Raw genomic sequence first — 26,453 nt, 5'->3', positions numbered from 1 at the left:
TATATAGTGATAAAACAAAATATTTTAAACATAATACTCCTGAGGAAGGAGACTTGAACCTGGAAGGTGGAGATTGCAGTGAGCCAAGATCACAACCTGACAGAGCAAGACTCCATTCACAACACCACCACCACATATGAGTTAAAGAGAAACCCTCAGATAGTTTCATTCTAAAAGGAATAATAACAGTTCTATCCATTTTTACAGATGAAATAAATAAATCACAAGATGGTCTAAATGATTTATTTTATTAAATGATCAGACAATCTGACTCCAACATATGTTTACTCTTTACTTAGCTAATAACACAAATAGTTTCATTATTTTCAAACATTTGTTTAATCCCACAAAGTTCATAAATGACACCTTTGAAATAACCAGACTTTTATCCTTACACAAACTGATATACCAAAACCCAACTGTTACGAGCTCTGCTAAAGGATGTAATGCAGGTTACGCTATTTACTATCTTTAAGAAAGCAGTTTTTCTTAATTATCCTTTATACTGGGATGCTATGTAATTAGAATTCCAGAGAATGCTACAAAAATAAAGCATTTTATATAACTAGGCTTTTCCCACATTTTAACAAATGGCTCTGAGACCATATTTAAATCTTATAATAAATGCCTCATGATTTTATAATTTTTTAATAAGGAAAAGTCATCTAGCAAATCCCCTTCATTTTACAGAGAAAGAATGTAAATCTTTTGTTTTTTTGGAAACAAGTTCTCACTCTATCACTCAGGCTGGAGTGCAGTAGTATGATCACAGCTCACTGTTGGCCCCAACTTCCCAGGCACAGGTAATCCTCACACGTCAGCCTCCTGAGTATCTGGGACTACAGGCATAAGCCACCACACCCAGCTAATTTTTGTGTTTTTTTGTAGAGACCAAGTTTCGCTATGTAGCCCAGGCTGGTCTCTAACTCCAGGGCTCACGCAATCAACCCTCTCTGCCTCCCGAAGTGCTGGGATTACGGGTGTGAACCACCACGCGAAGCCTACAGAGGAGGAATGTGAATCTCAGAAAAATGACTTCCCTAAAATGAGAATTATGTAACTACTGGAGTATAACAGTAAACAAGGTAAGTGTTATCCCTAGCCATAGTCTAATCAATGTGAAGCATAACAGTGCTATGAAGGAAGAACTTTTGCCACAAATACAAGAATTCTAGTTCACGTGACACAAGTCATTCCTTCTGAAAAAAAATTAAAGACAAAAACAACAACAACAACAACAAAACAACAAAAAGGCAAGATAGAATAGATGGTGCATTAACTATAAAAAGAAGAAAATTGAAAGAAAGTAAATCAAAGACTCGCAATTTCATTTTTTGTATCTATTAAAAGGAAAATTTCTGAGATGCTGTCAAAAATAATAGGGAATAAAATATGCACTGGACTTCTGGGTACAGTATGAGACAAAAAGGTCTTCATGTACAGAAACATATATGTAAACACAAACAAGTTGACCAACATAGAGCCTTCGGACCTCCAGGCAGACAAAGAGTAATTTTTTTTCTTAGTATAACAATCACCTTTTTAAAGCAACATGAGGTTTACAGTCAACAGAGAGTATGAGGTTTCTCAAGTATAAGGAATAGAGAAAGAGAGAAAGTTAACTGTGTTTGTTGATTTAATGACTATAAAAAAGTTTAAGTATTTTCTTAAGTTCCTAACTCCAGTCTTGTTAACCCTGCCACGAGTAACTCCTTTCTTTTTTTGAGACAGAGTCTTGTTCTATTGCCAGGCTGAAGTGCAGCGGCACAATCTCAGCTCACTGCAACCTCTGCCTCCTGGGTTCAAGCGATTCTCCTGCCTCAGCCTACAGAGTAGCTGGGAGTACAGAAGTGTGCCACCATGCTCAGCTAATTTTTGTATTTTTTGGTAGAGATGGGGTTTCACCATGTTGGCCAGGATGATCTTGATCTCTTGACCTCATAATCTGCCCCCACTGGCCTCCCAAAGTGCTGGGATTACAGGCATGAGCCACCGTACCTGGCAAGTAACTTCTATTAAATACTCTTCTAGGTACAGAGATGAGCATAACAAAGCACCTGCAATCATGGAACTTAGAACAGACAGTAAAATAAGTACATATTTGAGAACAGACAATATACGTATACTTGGATATGTGTGTATACACAGTCTGTGTATTATGTGTCTACATATGTAAAAGCTGGATAAAGTGATAGAAAGGGACGCACAGAGCAGTTAAGGAAGACCTCTCTGAGAGGAAGTGACCTAAATAAAGGAAGAGGGAAGGAATATTGTGAAGAATCTAACCATATATAGATGTGGAAAAAGAACATTCGACACAGAACAGAAAGCAAGCACAAAGCTCTGAGATGAGAATTACTTTGGTACATTCAAAGAACGCCAAGTGGCTACAGCCAGGCAGAGTAGAGAGATCACGGAGTTATGAGCAGTAGCCTGATCACATAAGGCTTGGTAGGCCATGGTTAGGATATTATTCTGAGTGTCACAGGAAGCCACTGCAGCAGGGGCGTGCTGTGCATTAATTTTTGTTTGCAAACATTCATTTTGGTTGCTGTCCTCAGCACACATCACAGAAGGGAAAGAAGAGAAGCAGAGGCACAAGCTATTGTAGAAGCCTAAACAAGAGGGAGGAGCAGTTTAGACTTGGAGGTACTAGAGAAATTATGGATAACTAAGTTTGGAGTATATTTTGCTAATGTATTGGATATTGAGTATATGGAAAAGAGAAATATCACAGAAAAGGTTTTAAGGATAAAAATTAAGTGGCGCACTCACTCTTAGTCTCCTTCTCTTTATTGCCCAGTGCTAGAAGCTTACAAAGTACTATATTTCCCAGACTTCCTTGCAAGCAGAGAGGTTAGGTTCTGCAATGGAAGATAATGTCAAATTAAGAGGCAAGAGGAAAGGAAAAGCCACTTTTTTTTTCTGTTTCTGTTCTGACACAGTCTCGGTGAGAAACTGTGACCCACTCCAACTTTCAGCAGAACCGGTGGCCAAGTTGGCAGTTTCAATGGGACTATGAGCTCCCTGGCTTACGCAGCAGCAATTTACACAGCAGCAATTAGAAGGCAAGCTTCTGGCTTCCTGGCTAAGTAATGGCAGTATCCCCAACAATTCAGTATTTAGGGGCTCTGCATAACACCACTTTCACTTTTGTTCCAGCAGCCCTAGGCACAACCACCACTTCCCAAGTTCACTGATCCCTGGATAGCATGATCACCTTAGATTTTTTATTCCTCCAACCTTTCCAACATTTTTGCATCCAGTTCCCTGTATTAAAATCTTTCTGTCAGAAATATCCTGGCCAGGTGTGTTATCTCATGCTTGTAATCTCAACACTTCGAGAGGCTGAGGCTAAAGGACTGAGCCCAGGAGGCTGAGGTTGCAGTCTCATGCTGTGGCATCCCAGCCTAGGTGACAGAGCAAAACCCTCTCTCAAAAAAATTTATTATGTTGTTTCTGTTTTCCTGAATGGATCCCAGTAGAGTTAAAGAAAAATCACTCTCAGCCGGGCGTGTTGTCTCACGCCTGTAATCCCAGCACTTTGGGAGGCCGAGGTGGGCAGAATCATGAGGTCAGAAGATCGAGACCTTCCTAGCTAACACGGTGAAACTCCACCTCTACTAAAAATACAAAAAATTAGCTGGGCGTGGTGGCACACGCCTGTAGTCCCAGCTACTCTGGAGACTGAGCCAGGAGAATCACTTGAACCTGGGAGGTGGAGGTTGCAGTGAGCTGAGATCACATCACTGCACTCCAGCCTGGGAGACCAAAAAAAAAAAAGGCCAGGCACGGTGGCTCACACCTGTAATCCCAGCACTTTGGGAGGCCAAGGCAGGCGGATCACAAGGTCAAGAGAGAGAGACCATCCTGGCCAACATGGTGAAACTCTGTCTCTACTAAAAATACAAAAAAGTACCTAGGCATGGTGGCGTGCACCTGTAATCCCAGCTACTCAGGAGGCTGAGGCAGGAGAATCCCCTGAACCCGGGAGGCAGAGGTTGCAATGAGCTGAGATTGCACCACTGTACTCCAGCCTAAGCGACAAAGCAATACTCCATCTCAAAAATAAGTAAATAAACAGAATTTTTAAAATAAAGACCAATCTCTATCCCTCTGAAGCAAATAATACATGTATCCCTTGCTTCAAGGTCAGGTGCGGTGGCTCATGCCTATAATCCCAATTCTTTGGGAGGCCAAAGAGTGTAGATCACTTTAGGCCAGGAGTTTGAGACCAACCTGGCCAACATACCAAAACCCCATATCTACTAAAAATACAAAAATTAGTCGAGGCATGGTGGTACATGCCTGTAGCACCAGCAACTTGGGAGGCTGAGGCATGAGAATCACCTGAACCTGGGAGGCGGAGGCTGCACTGAGCCCAAATCGCACCACTGCACTCCAGCCTGGGAGACAGAGCCAGACTCTGCCTGGGGAGGGGAAAAAAATATATATATAAATATATATATATGTATATATGTATGTGTGTGTGTGTGTCAGAAGTTTATCTTGATCATAACTTTTCACATATAAAACCATAATAAAGAGCAAGATATTATTATATAAAGAAATAGCAGCTCTCCTCCCACTGCCCAAGATGCCGAAAGGAAAGGCCAAGGGGAAGAAGGTGGCTCTGGCCCCTGCTGTCAGGAAGAAGCAAGAGGCCAAGAAAGTGGTGAATCCCCTGTTTGAGAAAAGGCCTAAGAATTCTGGCATTGGACAGGACATGCAGCCCAAAAGAGACCTCACTCTCTTTATGAAATTGCCCCGCTATATCAGGTTGCAGCGGCAGAGAGCCAACCTCTTTTAGTGGCTGAAAGCGCTTCCTGCAATTAACCAGTGCGCCCAGGCCCTGGACCGACAAACAGCTACTCAGCTACTTAAGCTGGCCCACAAGTACAGACCAAAGACAAAGCAACAGAAGAAGCAGAGGCTGTTGGCTCAGGCGGAGAAAAAAGCTGTTGGCAAAGGGGACGTCCCCACTAAGAGACCACCTGTCCTTCAAGCAGGAGTTAACACCGTCACCACTTCGGTGGAGAACAAGAAAGCTCACCTGGTGGTGACTGCACACCACATGGATCCCATCGAGCTGGTTGTTTTCTTGCCTGCCCTGTGTTATAAAATGGGAGTTCCTTACTGCATTATCAAGGGGAAGGCAAGACTGGGAGATCTAGTCCACAGGAGGACCTGCACCACTGTCGCATTCACACACGGTAACTCAGAAGACAAAGGCACTTTGGCTAAGCTGGTGGAAGCTATCAGGACCAATTACAACGACAGATACAATGAGATCTGCCGTCAGTGGGAAGGCAATGTCCTGGGTCCCAACTGTGTATCACCAAGCTTGAAAAGACAATGGCTAAAGAACCTGCCACTAAACTGGGTTAAATGTACGCTGTTGAGTTTTCTGTACATAAAAATAATTAAAACAATACAAATTTTCCTTGGGGAAAAAAAAATAAATAGCGTAAGATTTACTGCTTTAAAGAAAATGAGGAATATTTCAAAGGATAATGAGAGGACTATTTCAAATTATAGAGAAAACATTTAGTCTATCATGCCAATTTAAAGTCAATCACTTATACCAAAAACACAACTTTCTTACTAAATTACATTTGGTTTAAATAGAAATCAAATATACCAAACACTGACATCTAAATTCAATAGAAGGCAAAAAGAAAACTATTATGTGGTCAAATTGGTGTCAAATACTAGAGCTAAAACCATAAAACTATTAGAAGAAAACATAGGGATAAATCTTGATGAGCCAGAATTTGGCAATGGATTCCCTTAGACATAACACCAAAAGCACAAACAACAAAATACAAAATAGATAAAGTGAACTTCACACTTCATCAAAACTAAAAACTTTTGTGCATCAAAGGATATTTTCAAGAAAGTAAAAAAGAAAATTACAAGAGAAAATATTTGTATAACATATATTGAGATAAGGGTTTAATATCCAAACTATATAAAACAAGTATAAGTCAACAACAACAACAACAAAAAGCCCAATTAAATAACAGACAAACAGACGGGGTACAGTGGCCCACATCTGTAACCCCAGTACTTTGGAGGCTGAGGCAGGAGGATAGCTTGAGCCCAAGAGTTCAAGACTAGCCTAGGCAAAAGAATGAGACTTCATCTCTACCCAAAAGAAAAAAAAAATTAGCCTGGCATGGTAGCACATGCCTCTAGTCCTAGTTAATTGGGAGGCTGCAGCAGGAGGATTACTTAAGCCTAGGAGTTCCAGGCTGTAGTGAGGTATGACTCTGTCACTGCACTCCAGTCTAGGTGACAGAGTGAGACCCTGTCTCTAAATAAATAAAGGACTTCAAGTAGACAACAATGGTAACAATGATAGAAGATACACAGAAAACCAGTAAGCTCATAAAAGATGCTCAACTGTGTGAGTCATTAGGGAAATACAAATGAAAACTACAATGAGATACCACTTCATACCTACTAGGATGGTTATAATTCTTTTTAAAAAGTTGAAAATAACAAGTGTTGGTAACGATGTAGAGAAACTGGAACACTCATACATTGCTCGTGGAAAGGTAAAATGGTACAGTCTCTATGGAAAACAGTCTAGCAGTTCCTCAGAAGGTTAAACACAGAATATATTATCCAGTAATTCCACACCTAGGTACATGCACCAAAGAACTGAAAACAGGCACTCAAGCAGATACTTGTACATGTCAATATTGGTATAGCTAAAATTTGAACTATAATTAAAATAAGCAATATCGTATTACTTCATCCTAAATATGCTGACCAACAAAAAAAATTTAAAAATCAAATTAAGAACCCAAAACAAGCAGATTTTATGCATATAAGTATTGATACACTTATTACAGACAGCTGCTAATTAATTTGAAAGCACTGATTCAACAATTACACAACCCTATCAGTTAAGCTTTTTTAAAAAATATCAGAAACATACAGCTTATAAGCTACCATATCTGCAGTAAACTTTTACAAACTTTGTAAAGGAATTTTGTGACATTCCCAAAGTAATATATAGTCCACATGCTTGAAAGATAAATGCCCACAAATCTTAAACACACATATAAATAGCTCAAAATAGATAGCACTCTTTAATACTGGTAATTGTTTAGATAAAGGAGATATATTGGTAAGTACCTCAAAAGAAACAGCTACATTTAAAATGACTGTTACTTCTTTATTCTTAAATACATGCTTAAAAACTTTACGAAGCCACAACTTAAAGGGAAAACATTTAACTTTGGGGGTATGTCCTTCAATGATATTAAGTTCACTATATTAGAATGAGAAATAATACTCTTATTCTGTTTCTCTCTCTCCACACACACACACACACACACACACACACACACACACACACACACGCAGTGTACATTTTAGATCCACCCAACTAAAAGGTTGATGACCAAGCAAAGCCATGTAATTCAACTTCAGTCATTTCATAAAATATTGAGACTCAAGAAAAGTACTAAAATGTTAATATGGTCAAATACAGTTAAAACTGTAATTTTAACTACTTACTGACACTTACTGTGTGAAAATTTATCATTTCTTGAAGACTGTCAGAAAACTTGGTCAAACTTGTCTATGAGAAAGAAATCAAAAGAAAACCAAATCATGTATGAGCCATTAAAATAGGTCACAAAAATGTTACCTCAGGATTTCTGACAGAAGATCAAGTTACACCGTAAACAGTAACATTTATTTCCAAGGACAATCTCACTACCTCATAGGTACACTCTGCAGAGGTCAAGTCTACACGTGGTAACAAATAAAGCCCTAAAAATGTGAAAGAATACTGCCCCATCAATGGTATTATGCTAACAATAGAAATGGCATATATAAACCTAAGTTCAAATTGTTTTGAAAGAAATATAACACCACATAGTATGCCAAGGGATCTAAGCTAACCCAGCATAAGCTGGCTGACCAGAACCTATACAGGCCTCCATACATAGAGTTAGACACTGTACTTAGGTTAACGCTCTCTGCATGCCCCTATAAGCAGCTACTAATAGGCATGATCTTGATCTGCTTTCTCAGGTCCTCTGACAGGTGCTTCAGCTCACCTAGAAGCAAGTCAACTTAGTAAACTAACCAAAACAATGAGAAACTAGGTGAGAAGAGCCAAGCTAGATAATGCATAATGCAAATCAACCATCAACTTCTATCTTACAAAACAGATTCATACAAGATAGTGCCAAGGGGTGATTGCTTTTCTACTTCTAATTTTAAGTATCAACATAATGATAAATAAGGTAGATGAAGGTGCAATCCTTTAATGTCTTACTTTTTTTTTTTTTTCATTTTTAACTGTAATTTTAGTAATACCAACCTCAACTACAGCATCATTACTAGAATACTGAGCCAGGTCTCGAATCCCATTCATGAACTGTTTATTTGCAACACAAAAGGCTTTTCCAGTATCAATCATTGCAATACAAAGTTTCACAAGCTGAAAAAGAAAAAAAATTTCATCAGGTTGAAGATAATTTTACAAATTACTTAGTTGAACAAGTGTTGGCAGTAACTATATTAGGCGACCTAATTAAGTTAAATTTGTTTCAACAATAAACTGAAAACAGACTAATTGAAAAGTATTCTTTTTTCCTTTAATAAATTCATAGCATAGTTGTACTTAAAAAGTTGACCTTTTAGGATCCAGAGGCAGTGTGATAACAACAAAAGTATGTTGGAAGAAAGGTAAGTAAACTGGTTTAATAGGTTAGTCATGCTGATTATTTCAGTATTAGTCTATCAAAGCAGATGTCTAAATTGATTAATCAACCGTTTACTCAAAAAAATATTTCTCTAATGCCTATTGTTCCAGGCATTGTCTAAGCCTTAGCACTGGGCTCTTCTCTTTATCTTTCTCTTTCTTCCTTCCTTCTTCTTTTCATTCCCTTCATCCCTCCATCTCTCTGTTCTTCCCTTCTATCCTTCCTTCTCTCCTTTCTTTCAGACACAGAACATTTTCTTTTACCAAAATCTTGGGCAAATGTCAAATATTAAAAAACAGGTAAAAGTGAAACTGTTCTAGACAAAGGAGAGAAAAGTACTGAGGGATAGAAAGCGGGGGAGGTCACAAAGAAGAGGATAAAGAGCCAAGAAAAACTTGAGAAAACTCCTGAAGGATTTCAAGAGTATAAATTAAAACTGCTGCCCTAAGACCTAGGGGAACAGAAATTGAAAACATAATCTCTGCTCTCAAAATCTCTAATTCTATAATTCTAATAAGAAGACAAGTAGATACGAACACAACTACTATGACAAAACTATGCACGAGGGAAAAAAACAAAGACCATCTAACCAGGACTATGAGGACCAGGGAAGGATTCCTAGAAAAGGCAACAGAAGATATTGGTATACTCTTAAGAGCTTTTCATTTATCAGTGTGCATCCAAGAGGGGAGGTGTATAATATGCAGCATTTCCCAGAAATATTTGACTCCATGGGAGTCTTGTTAGAGGAAGCATTCCTACATGACCAATGTTCCACAAAACCCACTGTGAGAAATGCTGACAAAGGTGTCTTTTAAACCATTTACTATTTACAATATAAAATAAAATGTCTTGCCAGAAAAACTGATTCTAAACTTCATATGGTGTAACCACTATGCAAGAGGAAAAAAAAAAAAAATTGAAAGAGCAATGATGTAGGAACGTGAATATTACATGATATTAAAATATATTACAAAAGGATAATAAATAAAAGTCTGGTAGTAAATGCAAATAGACATACTGATCAATGTAACAGAATACACAGCCAAAAAAAAACAGATATAAATATGCCATGTATGATTAAAGTAATATTTCAGCCAGTGGGGGAAAAAGTTATCTGCTAAATTATATCAGGGACACTGGATAGTCATCTGAAGGAAATAAAAAAAGAAATTAAGTTGTATTACAGACACCCAAGTTAATTACAGATAGAATAAAGATTTAAACATAAAAACAAAATCAGAAATAAAAGAGAAAACAGAAAGTATTCTTTTTCAATAATCTCAAAATGGGAAGTCGTTCTGAGAAGGATGCAAACTTCAAACACTATGCAAAAAAAATGGACAAATCCAATTACATAACAATAAGACATTTCTATAAGGAAAAAACAAACACAGTCAAAAGAAACAACATAGGGAAACAATATTGAGATAAATCACAAAGGACAAGTTTCCCTACCATAAGAAAGGGTATATAAATCATCTTGAAAATCCAACCATTCACTAGAAAAAATGGGTTACATACATGCAGAGATAATTGCCCCCTCCAAAAAGAAATACATGTGGCTTAAACCCATGAAAAGATATTCATTCTCACTCATAATAAAAGAAACGGAAATTACTTTTTTTTTACTCAGAGCAAAGATCAGAAAGTTTGACAACATGCTGTCTTAAAGAGGGCAGGTATGGGGAAACAGTCATGCATTGTTGGTAGAAGTGTAAATTGGTACAATATCTACAGAAGGCAATTTAACAAGAGCTATCAAAATTTAAAACATACATACCTTTTAACTTGGCGATTTCACTTTTTAAAATGTATAATACAACTGTATTTTACACACAGGCCATATGACACATGTAAAGTTATTCACTGCAGTCACAGTAAAATATTGGTAGCAATCTAAGTGTCCATCAGTGGACAAATAATTACAATATATCCATGCAAGGTAATATAATTCAACCATTTTTTTAAATGAGACGGCTCTATAACAACAAATAACATCCATGATATATTAAGAGAAAAATCAAAATGTAGAACAGTGCTAATATTTTTGTTGAAATGAAGAAAGTCATTTGTACTCGAGTACAAATACTTTTATATGCTTAGAAAAGTTTGTAAAATGGCCGAGCACAGTAGCTCACACCTGTAATGCCAGAGCTTTGGGAGGCCGAGGTGGGCAAATCACTTGAGGTCAGGAGTTCGAGACCAGCCTGGCCAACATGGTGAAACCCCGTCTCTACTAAAAATACAAAAATTAGCGAGTCATGGTGGTACGCACCTATAGTTCCAGCTACTCAGGACGCTGAGGCAGGATAATTGCTTGAACCCGGGAGGCAGAGGTTGCAATGAGCTGAGATCAGCCACTGCACTCCAGCCTAGGTGACGGAGCGAGGCTGTCTCAAAAAATAAATAAATAAATAAATAAAATAAATAAGAAAATTTTGCAAGAGCAAAAAAAAACTAGTTCAGTGCATTCCTCTAGGAAAGAGATTAGAAAATGACTAATTTTCACTGAGTACACACTTTTTTACCTTCAAATTATGTACTACATAGGTGGTATTATGCAACAAATTAAATAATTTAAAAATAATTAAAAGTTTCCATAAAAACAAAGAGAGACAGGTTAATAGTAAAATGTTATGGTAAAATAAACTAAGAGTTCTCAGCTAAGTCTGCTTAGGTTCAACCTACTGTCATACTTAACCATCTAAGTGTGCCTGAGTGACCTTAAACTCAACAAACTTCCATTTCTTCTTCTTTATCACACGTAACAATTGTACCAAACCATATATGGTTACTAGAAAAAAAGAGTAAGATAATGCACATAACGATTCTCAGCACAGGCCAGGGCTCATGACTGTAAGCCCAACACTTTGGGAGGCTGAGATGGGAGGATCTCTTGAGGCCAGGCATTTGAGACCAGCCTGGTCACCATAGCAAGATCCCATCTCTATCTTTAAAAAAAAAAAAAAGATTCTTAGCACTTCTGGCACATGATAATTGCTCAATAGAGATTTGTGCTTCCTCGTCAGAGAGGAAGGTTTTCTTATTGTTGTTTGCTCCTGTTTTGTCTTACTGAGAAACAAACTTAGTGTTAAAAAAAAAAAAAAATCTTTATCTACTTAAGATAGGGGTGGCAGAGAATGAAAAGGAGAGACGCTAAAGCAAAGTCCTGATGAGTTAGGGGGCTTGGAACTACATAGAAAAAGGGATACTTTTATCATTCAAATTAGCAGAAAAAGTAAAATGGTAAGAACAGGTTCTGTTAAACTTCTAGATTAGAAGCAAGAAATAAAGGCATTCCTACCAAGCAGACGAAGAGACAAGGCCACCTGCTAAGAATGAAGAACAATGTGGCAAATTTTGAGGTCTTGAAAAGCCACTAAAGGTAACAGAAAGAAACCTGATTGGGTTGTGGGGAAACTACTTTATAACAAGAATTCCAGGAATGTGTCGCACCATTAATTGGCTTCACCCAACAGTTGTAACTTCCCCTGTAGGGTTTTATAGGCCAGATATGGGACAAATAATATAAATGACTAGACTTAAAATAGTGGAGAACACCTGCAGAGTAGGTGTTATGGAAAGGACATGAAAGTCTCTGAAGAGAAATAATGATATAATAAAATTAAGAGTATTCTGAAAGGGATCATAGCAGCATTATTCACAACAGCCAAAAAAGAGAAACAACTCAAATGTCCATCAACTGATGAATGGATAAACAAAATGAGGTACATCCATGCAATTATATATTATCCAGCTATAAACACAAAGGAATAATACATGCTGCAACACAGATGAATCTTAAAAACATTATGCTAAGAGAAAGAAGCTAGTCACATAGACCAAATTTTGTATTATTCTATTTATTTGAAATGTTCAGAATAGGCAAATCCAGAACACAAAGTAGAGTAGGTTGCCAGAAGACAGAGGGAGAGAAGAATTGGGAGTGACTGCTAATAGGTATAGGGTTTCTTTTTGGGGCGAAAGAAATATTTTGGAATTAGATAGTAGTGATAATTGTACAACACTGGGACTATACTAAAAACCACGAATTACAGACTTTATAACAGTGGACTTTATGTTAGGTTAATTTTATCTCAATTTTTTTAATTACAAAAATTAAATACACTTCAGGAATACATTGAAGTGTATTTTAAAATGATCTGAGCAGCCATAAAAGAAGAGTGCGTTCATGTCCTTTGCAGGACAAGGATGAAGCTGGAAGCCATCATTCTCAGCAAACTAACATTGGAACAGAAAACCAAACACCACATGTTCTCACTCATAAGTAGGAGTTGAACAATGAGAACACATGAACACATGGAAGAGAATATCACATACCAGGAGCCATCAGGAGCAGGACAAGGGGAGGGAGAGCATTAGACAAATACCTAATGCATGCAGGGCTTAAAACCTAGATGATGGGTTGATAGATGCAGCAAACCACCATGGCACATGTATACCTACGTAACAAACCTGCACATTCTACACATGTATCCAGAACTTGAAGTACAATTTAAAAAAAGAAGTGATCTGAAATATCACAAGTGGATAAAGACCAGAGGTAAGGCTGAAGAACAGAAGCAGTAATGAGGCCGAGAACTGGAAGGACTAGAGACTCAAGTCAGAAAGTAGGATAGCAGCATTCCAGATTTCAAAGATTAGAACCGTAGGTGACAAGGCACAGAACATAGCCACAAAATAGTTATCAGAAGTAGAACAGAGGTCACTATCACAGGAGTTACAGAGAAAATGAAACTGTCATACAGCAGAACCACATATACGCCGTAGCTATCCAGGAGGAAGGATGGACTTGGCAATCAAGAGGGAGGGAGGCAAAGAGAAGACTAAGATTTTGCCAGCTGCCAAAATCCTTGTTAGATGACACCGATGAATGAGATTATAACTGAATAATATACACCTACAGAGGGAAGATTTTTACCTACAACAATAAGATTAAAGGTCAAGTCCATCTGTTATCAAACCAATATTCTTAATTCATTCAACAACTTTTTGCTAAGCAATTACTATGTCACAGACACTTTGCCAGATGATAGAAATACAACCAACTTTTCTTCTGACTATCCTTGAGTAACATACTCTCTAATTCTTGTTTTTTTGTGTGCAAATTAGAGATGATACCAACTTTGCAATATTGGTATAATGATTGGAAATAATATAAAACATAGGACTTTGTATACACAAAGTATACAAAGTATCTTTTTTTTTTGGAAACGGGGACTTGTTCTGTCACCCAGGCTGGAGTGCAGTGGTGCACACACACTACCACACCAGGGGCAACACACCTGGCTAATTTTTTTATTTTTAGTAGAGACAGGTTTCACCATGTTAGGCAGGCTGGTCTCAAACTCCTGACCTCAAGTGATCCATCTGCCTCGGCTCCCAAAGTGCTGGAAACACAGGTGTGAGCCACCACTTTCAGCCAGTTTTTTTCCTTTTTAAAGACAGTCTGTCTTCAAGGAGCTAATAGTCTGTTGAAGAGACAGCATCATTGTTTATTTAGAATTTAACAAGTGCCAAGAACTGTGCTAAGTACTTTATATGTATTATCTCACTTTAGTTTCAGAATAATCCTATGAAATACAGAGACACTCTTATTTTCCTCATTTTGGAGAGAAGAAACTGAAGCACGGAAAGACTAAGGAGCTTGTCCAAGGCCATACTGCTAGTAAATGACAGAGCCAGATTCAAACCCAGCGGCTACAGGCTTTGTGTTCTTAACTACTAGGCTATGCTACCCACCAAAAATTACAATATTATAACAGATTAAATCAAAGTACATGCAAGAGCCAATGTTTGGTAGTACTTGAGCTGAGATTTGAAGAGCATCTGCTTAACAGGGAACAAGCAAGCCAGTGAGATAATGCAACAGATGCAGAAATTAATTCTAGATGGCAACTATGATGCACTATGATGCTGTCAATGACAGAACATCTGGCAAGAATGGATAAATAATTGAACTCAGTAGAGCAATGCCACTCATAAAGCATTATTCACCAGAAAGAATGTAACTACTGGTGGCATACATTATAGGCAAAGTCAACAAGCTAGTTTAACCTGTCCTTGGCATGATTTACAATGACACTACAGGTGGAACTCACCCTGCGCAAAGCTATGAAATCACTAACCTAGACTTGGAGCAACCCCTCCATCACCCCCATTAGTCCTTCAATGCCACTACCTTCAATAACAAACACTTCCTCCTCTCAGCCTCTCTTCTCTATGCCAACTCCTCATAATTTCTAAAATAAAAATAATATAAATAAACAATTTGGGCCGGGCACAGTGGCTCACTCCTGTAATCCCAGCACTCTGGGAGGCCAAGGCAGGCAGATGACCTGAGGTTAGGAATTCGAGACCACCCTGGCCAATATGACAAAACCCTGTCTCTACTAAAAATAACAAAAAATTAGCCAGGCATGGTAGCATGGGACTGTAATTCCAGCTACTCAGGAGGCTGAGGCAGGAGAATCGCTTCAGCCAGGAAGGTGGAGGTTGCAGTGAGCTGAGATCGCACCACTGTACTCCAGCCTGGGTGACAGAGCAAGACTCCATTTCAAAAAAAGAATTAAAAATTTAAAAAAAAAAAAAAGAATTTGGGAGAGGTAAAGCAACCAGAGAAATATAAAAGTAACTATGGAGCTTCAGTGGGATGAAAAATAGAAAGGTGGTATTTTTCAAGCTGTCAAATTTCCACGTATACTTAGTAGCCCTTTGAGTAAGACAGACTCTAGAATGGGCTTATGGTTCTTAGTAGTGAAGGTCAATACTCCAGTAACTTGTTTTAGATTTGAATCTTTTGGTTTGAAGATTCTAGCAGTGTGCCCTATGCCAAGCAAATAATATAAAGGAAAAAAGAATTCACTCATAACAGCCAAATAATTAGCAAAAGCACTGTCAGTGGAGTCTATCTGTTTAGGTATTTTAAACTTTGAGGTGTCCCACCACAGCGTTTCATATGATTTACATGCAATTCTACCTTATTACATTACTCTTATTTCATGTATATAATATATATGTAATAATATATGTATTATGTATAAGACATCCTTATTATACTACTCTATGATTCTTTAAAAAGCCTTGCCCCTCTATATACTCTCATAAATCTTCCATAAAATCGAAACTGTATTTTCTGTTGCCTACCTTAAGAGTTTAAAATTTTGTTTCAAAGAGTACTTGAAAATAAATGCAATGCCTCAAGGTAAAAAAAAATAATAATAAAAAATAAAACAGGAATAAAAAGCCAGACATGTAATTTTTAAGTAGAAAATAAAGGAAGGTATTTGCAAATAATGTCCTTATCCAAAATTAAAATATTAATTTTTACAAAGACTTGCCTGGAAGCTGGCTAGCATTCCTCCGAACATTTCCCAGTAGTGTGTGCTCCCCCAACACAGATCATGAAGTACAGTGATGCACAAGAAGAGCACTGAACTGATCATAAAGATAGAGGGGGCCGGGTGCAGTGGCTCATGCCTGTAATCCCAGCACTTTCAGAGGCTGAGGCAAGTGGATTGCCTGAGCTCAGGAGTTCGCAACCAGACTGGGCAACATGGTGAAACCCCATCTCTACTAAAATACAAAAAATTAGCCAGGCATGGTGCCGTGTGTCTGTAGTCCAAACTACTCAGGAGGCTGAGGCAGGAAAATGTCTTGAACCCAGGTGACAGAGGTTGCAGTGAGCTGAAATCATGCCACTGTACTTCAGCCTGGGCGACAGAGTGAGATTCTGTCTTTAAAAAAAAAAAAAAAAAAAAGACAAAATAGAGGGGTTCTAATAATCCTGGTTGTGCCCCTTGTACTTCGTTATGAAACAAGTCCCCTTCACTTTCTTGGGCTTTGGTATCTTCAAGATGGGAATAACAACACTTGTCCTACGTACCCTACAGAAATAGTGTAAAAATTAAAAAGATATATATTACAGGGCTTTAAAAATGATAGCGTACAATATAAAAATAAGTTATCTGTAAACATCTTCAAAAATTTTGATGTAATTTGTTTACATGCAGAACTAATGCTATTTTATATAGTTTCTAGACTATATAAGGATGTGTGTTTCATGGTTTCAAAACATTTGAAAACCTTCAGGTTAATATATGTTATATCCTTGCTACTCAAAGTGTGATCTATGGGCCAACAGCATGGACGTCACCAGGAATCCAGTTAGAAACACAAAATCTCAGGTATCTCCAGCTACTGCATCAGAATCTGTATTTTCACAAGATGGGTCCCCAAGGGCTTCCTATGCAAAGTTAAAGTTTGAGAAGCACTAGGTTACACAGCAATACCATTTATAATAATTATTATTAAACTAAGAAATTATTTTCAGAAAAGGTATTTCAAATATACACATCTATTTCCAGAAATTTAAAGAGAGACATTTTACTGAGCAGTGGTTTCAGAAGCATATCTAAACAAATGGATCAGAAGCCGTATTACTCATTCTACTACTTCTGCCTACTACATAGCAAACAATGTTTCTTGGATAGACAACAAAAAAAATCATCAATAATATACACGGTAGGAATCAATGTACATTTACCCTTCCATAAAATATGACCATATTGATTATTAAGTATATATTAAGAATTCCTGGCATTAGCTTAAAAATGGAATGAATATTTTAAATTTATTTATATCTGAACCTGGCCACACCTAAATTTATAGAATGGTCAGGTTACATATGAAATCCATTAAGCAACAAAAAAGAAAAATGCAATCTTTTTGGTGGAAAATACAGAAATAGCTTCTAACAACATAAAGGATGTCTAGTGAGCTTTAAAGTCAGACATGGATTTGAATTACTGCTCTAGCACTTTAAGATTAGACTTTACACAAGCTACTGAGTGTCTCCAGTCTTACTTCCCTCATGTGTAAAACTAGGATAATAATAGCATTTACCCTCATAGAGATAAAAAGCTACCAGGCCAGGTGCGGTAGCTCATGCCTGTAATCCCAGCACTTTGGGAGGCTGAAGCAGGTGGATCACCTGAGGTCAGGAGTTTGAGGCCAGCCTGGCCAACATGTTAAGACCCTGCCTCTACTAAAAATACAAAAAATTAGCTGGGCATAATGGCAGGCACCTGTAATCCTAGCTACTCGGGAGGCTGAGGCAGAAGAATCACTTGAACCTAAGAGGCAGAAGTTGCAGCGAGCTGAGATTGTGCCACTGCACTCCAGCCTGGGTGACAGAGTGAGATTCTGTCTATTAAAAAAAAAAAAAAAAAAAAAAAAGCTAGCTGTTATTGTAGGTACTAATCATTATTTATGGCGAACAAGAATCAATGTTTTAAAAAGCTAAACATGTAAAATTTACCTTATCAAGTTTTAGTTCCAATTCTGCCACATCACCTTCTACTTCTTCCAAAGCTGCCCTAGAAAAATTAAATATAAAATAAGTTATTCCATTTGTTCAAATGTATACTTTACTCTTGAAAAATAACTCTAAATGAAAAGATAGATATGAATGCTTAAAAATTACACTTCACGTGAAGTAATAATTACCTTGGAAATTCAGTATAAATACTTCATAATCATGCAATACAACAGATAATACAATTATTGTTTAGGACAATGGGAGAACACATTAGGCTAATATATACTCAAAGCATTAATATTATTCCAATTAATAATGCTAAATACAATTATTTAGCATGCACTTTTTACACAAAAGAGAAATTTTAAAGTTGAGATGTACGAAGAATCACATTTCTTGGTAACAAAGCACATGCAACCAAACTGCAAGGCATTGTTGGCAACCAAAAAGAAAGAAGAAATAGCTCAGCAAAATATCACCCTTATCTAATGCATCATTTTGTTTCCAAAGCGTTTTTTTGAGACAGAGTCTTGCTCTGTCACCAGGCTGGAGTGCAGTGGCACAATCTCAGCTCACTTCAACCTCCTACTCCCAGGTTCAAGCGATTCTCCTCACTCAGCCTCCTGAGGAGCTGGGATTACAGCTCCACCATGACCAGCTAATTTTTGTATTTTTAGTAGAGACGGAGTTTCACCATGTGGGCCAGGATGATCTCGATCTGCTGACCTCATGATCTGCCCGCCTTGCCCTCCCAAAGTGCTGAGATTACAAGCATGAGCCACTGCGCCCAGACTTATTTTTAATCAGCACCTGATTTTTGCCTCTCTTCTTCTCCTAGCAATATAATTTTGACACAGAAAAATTTGCAAATGTTAGACTATGTAAAATGCAGAAACCAAATAATTAGCCAAATACTCTTATTGACAAAAGAGAACAATAAAATTATAATACCAGTTTAGCACTTCTTATCACACTACAAGGCAATATTTCAAAATCGGAAATTTGTCTGAAACAAAATTATAGCAACTAAGTTTTTAGGGAAAATAACATTTTCCACTTAAGAGTATGTATAACAAAATGTAATTCATGTACTTTAAGTCATTTATGCCATTTTCATATATCTACTTGATAAATACCAATTCTCAAATAGCTATTTTAAGATTTAACTAATTTTTCTTAAGTTGGATAGTAATGGAGATTTACACTGAGTAAGATATTCTCAGGAGACAGGGCTAAGATAAAAACTCTATTTCCAGAATGAACATGGTGGCTCACAGCTGTAATCCCAGCACTTTTGGGAGGCTAAGGGGAAGGACTGCTTGGGCCCAGGAGTTCGAGACCAGCGTTGGAAACAGAGGAAGACCCCGTCTCTGCAAAAAATAAACAGATTAGCACACGCCTGTAGCCCCAGCTATTCAGGAGGCTAAGTGGGAAGATTACTTGGGCCTGGGAGGTTGAGGCTTCTGTACATCCCTGACGCAAAACAAAACAAAAAACTCCATCTCCTGAACTCCCACTTCACCTCTGTGTGACCTCTGAATAATCACTTTATTGGCTTGTGATTCTAATTCTCCACTGGGTAACATTTATTTTTAAAATAAGAAAATAAATATGAATTATTGAATAAAGAAATATCTATGATAAAATGAGATGCTCTAGCATATGATTCGAGAAAATGGAAGGCGTTGCACTTCGTAGCACAGAAACAGAAATACTTCTTCCTAAAAGCTTGCCATTTGCTTCAGCAAAGTTTTTCAAACTATGCATTGTCCCCTTAACCTAGAAAACGTTTTTCCTTCACATCAGTCCTCAGTCCCTTCACCTACTCAACATTTAAAACGTAATTTGCACAAGAGAACAAATGTATGTGTATGAGGATATTCACTGTTAAAGGATTAAAAACCTAGATGTGCAGCAATAGGAAATAATGTAAATAAATAAATGCTATATCCACACCATTATGTGAGGCTGCAAGGTTTTAAATGAGGTTAATGTACACCCACTGATATGGAAATGTGCACAGGATAGAGTACTACACGGGTGGAAAAGCTAGCTACAAAATAAGCATAGCATGAGCTCAATTTGGGAGTAGGGAACTGTTGGGATATGCATTTTTAAGTAACTTTTAAAGCTAATAAAGGGGAAAAAGAAGTTCAAAACCACCTCCCCAAGATATGGGTTCTCTTGGAACCCCTCAACCACTCAAGCTGAATGGCATACCCCTGCTGTGCGCCTCTAGCACCTGACGCATGTCTCCATCACTGTGCACTTCACTCACTAGTCTCTGTTCCCCACAGCAGTACACTCAAACAAAATGTTTGTTGAGTCAAGGAAAAAACACACTAAGTACTTTATTTGCCAGATACTCTCTTCATTTACATTTTAACATTTATTTACCTTTACTCAATCTTCCATTTCTTTCAAGCAAATTAGTTGAAATGACAGTTTGAGATTTAATCATTGGTTTTTATTAAACAAATGGGTTGGTAGAAACTGTATGTAACTTCTCCAATCTTATTTCACTGCGGAATTCTACTAATTCACTTTGTGAAACAATACTTTTAAAGAAAGGTAAGAGGCAAGGCATGTGGTGGCTCATGCTTATAATCCCAGCAGTTTAGGAGGCTGAGGCGGGCGGATCACTTGAGGTCAGAAGTTCTAGATCAGACTGACCAACAGAGCAAAACCCAGTCTCTACTAAAAATACAAAAAGTAGCTTCAGGTCACGAGTTTGAGACCAGCCTGGGCAACAATGCAAAACCCAGTCTCTAGAAAAAATGAAAAATGAAAAACATTAGCTAAGCATGGTGATGTGTGCCTGTAAATCCTAGTTACTTGGGAGTCTGAGGCAGGAAGATTGCTTGAGCCCAGGAGTTTCAAGTTATAGTGAGCTATGATTGCAACACTACACTCCTGCCTGGGCCACAGAGCAAGATCCCATCTCGTTTAAAAAAAAAAAAAAAAAGGTAGAAGGACTAAATGAGGACTTTTCATATCATCAATCACAGTACATGACACAAAGAACAAAACCAATTTGCAGATTCTATCTCTCCTTTAGCTTACCGCTGAGATGACTTTTATTCTTTAATGAGATTGAACCATTCTGGAACATATGTTTAATAAATTAATAAGTGAAACGAAACAATTTATACAACAATCCTTCAAATATTAAATGATAGATATTATTTCTCATCAATCCTCCCAAATTTTTACTAAACATATAACTTTTATAAATATGCAAGGTATTAAAGAGGCCAAAATTATAGACCCCTACCCTCCATAGCTTAAAATTTAATTTTAAAATATCAAGTTATACACACATTAGCAGTGAAATAAAATATATGATTGAGCAGCAAAACGAGCAAAACAGAATAATATGGGAGATAATGTTAAAAGAAATGGAAGTAAAGAGAAGACAATGAGTACAGTCACAAGGGTCATCAAACAATTACCCAACAGAGAAGTTTGACCTACAACCTGTTTTTACACAGTCCATAAGGTAAAAATGGTTTTTACATTTTTAAGTGGCTGAAAAATACCAAAAGAAAAATATTTTGTGACACATGAAAATTATATTATACTCAAATTTCTATCCCTCTAAAGTTTCATGGAAGCAGAGACAAGTTAATTCACTTCCGTACTGTCTACGGCAGCTTTCACACCGTAATGGCATAGTTGAGTAGCTGCAAGAGAGACCATATGGCCCATAAAGCATAAAATATTTACTATCTGGCCCTTTACAAAAAAAGTTTACTGGTCATTTACGTCCATTATGAATGAATGTGTTTTTATAAACATAAAAACACTAATGAAAATCTTTTCTCATATGTGAAATACACATAAGAAAATAAAATTTGGACTTAGCTCTAGCTGTCTCTACTCTAAGAAGCTGAATAAGCCCAGAATTCAGAAAAATAGACACTTTATTTTTAATAACAATACCTTCATCCTTTTATCTATTTATGCATCATAGTTTTTTATTATCGGTTGAGACAATCGTTACTTTAAAACAAAAAACTAGAAGAGAAGGTGGGTGCAGTGGCTCACACCTGTAATCCCAGCACTTGGGAGACGGAGGCAGGAGGATCACGTAAGGTCAGAAGTTCAAAACCAGCCTGGCCAACATGGTGAAATCCCGTCTCTAATAAAAGTATCAAAATTAGCTGGGCATGGTGGTGGGTGCTTGTAATTCCAGCTACTAGGGAGGCTGAGTCAGGTGAATCGCTTGAAACCAGGAGGCGGAGGTTGCAGTGAGGTCAGATTGCACCACTGCACTCCAGTCTGGGCCACAAGAGCAAAATGCCATCTCGGAAAAAAAAAAACTAGAAGAGAAAAAAATCCAATGGCAAGTTTAACACCAAGACATGGCTAGGAAATGAATGAGGCTCAAAAATAGAACTCTCTCCACTCAGATAATTGCATATCCTTGTAGCAATGAACTTTTTAAACTACTGTTTGTAAAAGAGTATACGTTAAAATGAATAGCTTGTGTAATATGAGCATTACATTTATAAAATAAAATTACTTGAAAGAAAAAAGAAGTATGGGCCGGGCACAGTGGCTAACGCCTATAATCCCAACACTTTGGAGGGCTGAGGCAGATGGATCACTTGAGGTCAGGAGTTCCAGACCAGCCCAACCAACATGGTAAAACTACATCTCTAGTAAAAATGCAAAAATTAGCCAGGCATGGTGGTGGGCACCGCGAATTCCGGCAACTAGGGAGGCTAAATCAAGAAAATCGCTTGAACCCAGAAGGCAGAGGTTGCAGTGGGCCGAGATCACACCATTGCACTCCAGCCTGGGCCACAAGAGGAAAACGACATCTCTACTAAAAATACAAAAATTAGCTGGGCCTGGTGGTGCGTGCCTGTAATCCCAACTATTCCGGAGGCTGAGGCAGGAGAACTGCCTGAACCCGGGAGGCAGAGGTTGCAGTGAGCAGAGATCACGACACTGCCCTCCAGCCTGGGAGACAGAGTGAGACTATGTCTCAAAAAAAAAAAAAAAAAGGCTGGGCACAGTGGCTCACGCCTATAATCCCAGCACTTTGAGAGGCCACTGCGGGCAGATCACGAAGTCAGGAGTTTGAGACCAGTCTGGCCATCATAGTGAAACCCTGTCTCTACTAAAAATATAAAAAATTAGGCAGGTGTCGTGGTGTTCACCTGTAATCCCAGTTACTTGGGAGGCTAAGGCAGGAGAACCACATGAACCCGGGAGGCAGAGGTTGCAGTGAGCTCAGATTGCACCATTGTGCCATTGCACTCCAGCCTGGGTGACAGTGCAATACTCCAACTCAAAAAAATAAAAAAAGAAGTTGTCATATGCTAAATAATTATTTTTCCCATCCATTTAAAAATCCTTAAAAACTAACAACCACCAAAAAAACCCTTCACCCCAACTTGGCAATGCCCTTAAAATGAAATTAATAATTTAAAATTAGGTGACATGGTGATGTAATCTAAAATGCCAATAGGATATTCAAGATCATTAACGGGCACATAAATATCCTCAAACATTAAAGGTAGATTTCAGGCTCTAAATAATAACTACCTAATAAAAAATCATCAAAAAGAAATAAATACCCAAAATGTGTCGATTCTGAAACTTTTATATTCCTTTGTTTTATATAATACGTGTATTTTTTAAAGTTGCATATAAATTGAATAATGGATAGAGACTCAGGAGAGGTGCCTGTATGTATTTGTCCATCATGGTACCTCACATCTCAAGCCAACTTCCTCTTTCAGTTCAACAAGCCTTACCTACCTTGGGCAATGCTGGACTATTCTTCACAAGGAAAGAACAACAGCTGCACCAAGGATTGCCCACTGAACCAAGGGCAGTCCTGGCATTTGTTAAGTGATTAAAAAGGAGTGAGGAAAAGGCCCTATACCACTCAGATGACTCCCTCTGAGTTTCTGACGAGAAAACACAGCACACACTCTGGAAATCTGCTTTTTAATAGAAATCCCCCATTAAATAATTGTATAATGTGAATGGCCACCCTTTATTTTGTTTAGTTAAGTTCAGAGTCCTTTATGCTGGGTCTCTACAACATCTTTATGTTGAGAGGCAGTAGAATGAAGTTAAAAAAAAGAACAAGAAAAGGACCTGGCACAGTGGCCCACGGCTGTAATCCCAGCACTTTGGGAGGCCAAGGCGGGGAGATCACAAGGTCAGGAGTTGGAGACCAGCCTGGAAAGCATGGTGAAACCCTGTCTCTACTAAAAATACAAAAATTAGCTGGGCATGGTGGCAAATATCTGTAATTCCAGCTATTTGGGAAGCTGAGGCAGAGAAATGCTTGAATCCGGGAGGCAGACGTTATAGTGAGGTGAGATGGCACCTTTGCACTCTAGCCTGGGCGACAGAGCAAGAGGGAGGGAAAGAAGGGAAGGAAGGGAAGGAAGGGAAAGAAGGGGAAGAAAGGAAAGAAAAGAAAGAAAACAAAACAAAACAAAACAAAGCAAATGTCTGGTGTTTGAATCCCTACTATACTTCTTATACTTGCTGTGTAATGAACAAGTTCTCTGTGTTTTAATTTTATCTATAAAATACAGATAAACAACAGTCTCTCCCACAGAGATGTATGACAAATTTTAATATACATGTGAAAACACTAAGTAATCAGTGAATGTCGGCTATGATTATTTATATAGTGTTAAAGAAAACACACAATCTCTTTTTGTTTTCATACTATGGGAACACATGGGAAGAAAGCAGTAATAAGATCACATACTTCCAACATGAATTTGAAATAGTCTGAAAATGGGGCAAAAAACAGTTACAGCATGCCTAAGATCAGCAAGTAAAACAGTAAATCTAAGTTCCTTTAAGAGATAACAATTCTATGAGTGCAAAAGACTTATTGGAAAAAAGAGACAAAAACATTTCAATACTGCTGTCTCTTTCCAAAGATCAAATACATGTCAAATACAGACTGGAGTCTTCTCCTAACTTCCTAACTTCAATCTAGTCTAGAGGACTACATATATATGATACATAATATGATGAAATGTTTAAAAATCCACTTGGTTTCTAGAGTTATCAAGGTAGGTTCTATCCAACTCCTCTAAGAGCCTAAAAACAGAGGAGAATCAATACAGAACCCGTACAAAGGAAGGTTACAGTTATAAATTTATATTTACACTTAATCTTAGCCAAAAGGCCAAGAAGCAACTGTATATTTGCTACATAATAATAGTCTTTCTTAAACATCTCTGTTGGCTGGGCGTGGTGGCTCACGCCTGTAATCCCAGCACTTTAGGATTATACATGTATTTTGTACATATATATACAATCCAGATAATCATCCTACATAGAGAATTTGAGGTGAGAAGAGAGGTCTATAGAATCTTCTGTTCCTGGGGCTTCAGCTTCTCATATTAACAGGTATATGATTTCAACAGTCACTTCCAAATTTGCTCTGCATAAAGATAGTAGCTATATACAGTCATTTTTAACATGTGCAGTGGCAAAAATTCATCATTTACAGAAATACTAAGGAAATACTAACAATGTTTTAAGTGTGATCAGATATGAAGTTATTCTTTTTCCCTTAAAAAAAAAAATCAGTTCTAGCTTAGAAATCTGTATTTCCATTTCACCCTCCTCCTCTAACAGCCTGTATTTCTTGTTCAGGGAGTTAGTATATTCAAGTAGATGAAATTGCACCATAATTACAATGCCAGTTAATATTATTCTACTGTGCCATAAGAAAAAGGTGGAAGAAGAAGACATGCCCATTTATTATGTTGGAATCAATAAATTATTGGTGACAAATGGCTAATGGGCCCTTCCAGTTTTCACCACAGAGGGTGTAAAACTAGAATGAATGCACTGGTCATATAAAGAGGGGTATGGTTATGTTAATGAGAAAAACGAGGGTTACGGGGAGAAAGTCTACAAAAAAAAAAAACTTTCTTTTTAAAGTTGACTTTCTACAAAAACATTCCATTTCCAAGAATTCTTATCATTGTGGTAGGCTTCAACATGATAGGAAAACAAAGTTATCACTGTTTAAAGGGTTAAAATCACATTTTCAACCAAAGCAGTTTAAATTTGGTGTTTATCTTCTTAGTAGAATGTCATAGGCAATACATTTAAGGAGAAAAGAGCATTGTAAACTTCATGGTTCATAAAAGGGGCAGAGGAGATTTCCATGAAGAATGAACATCGTGGCTGATAATGCTGAAAAAAAGACCAAATATTTCAAAGATGAGATATATGCAGACCCTCAATGAGAGAGGGAAGCAAGATGGTAGGGATATTTAGGGCCAGGCCCAGACAAAACTATCAAAAATTAGAATCAGAGGCCCAGCAAGGTGGTTCATGCCTGTAACACTGGTAATCCTTTAGGAGGCCGAGGCAGGAGG

At 37.7% G+C, this 26,453-nt stretch overlaps 1 protein-coding gene across 7 annotated transcripts in view; it reads right to left on the bottom strand.

Annotated features, from left to right (window-relative positions):
* Positions 1–26,453, bottom strand: part of ACAP2 (ArfGAP with coiled-coil, ankyrin repeat and PH domains 2) — a 164,231-nt gene that overhangs the window by 96,875 nt on the left and 40,903 nt on the right. For all 7 annotated transcript variants that reach the window (XM_032298198.1, XM_032298202.1, XM_032298200.1 and 4 more), the window contains exons 2-4: positions 18,073–18,130; positions 8,345–8,464; positions 7,541–7,594 (exon numbers count right to left, since the gene is read on the bottom strand). In XM_032298198.1, the coding sequence (XP_032154089.1) occupies positions 7,541–7,594; positions 8,345–8,464; positions 18,073–18,130 (232 nt within the window). The remainder of the gene's footprint in view (positions 1–7,540; positions 7,595–8,344; positions 8,465–18,072; positions 18,131–26,453) is intronic.

Source organism: Sapajus apella, unplaced genomic scaffold (assembly GCF_009761245.1).
Source record: "Sapajus apella isolate SASKATOON/1434 unplaced genomic scaffold, GSC_monkey_1.0 scaffold38, whole genome shotgun sequence".
Classification (NCBI taxonomy): domain Eukaryota; kingdom Metazoa; phylum Chordata; class Mammalia; order Primates; family Cebidae; genus Sapajus; species Sapajus apella.
The sequence above is the reverse complement of the archived record's forward strand: the minus strand, read 5'-3'. Positions and strand labels throughout refer to the sequence as shown.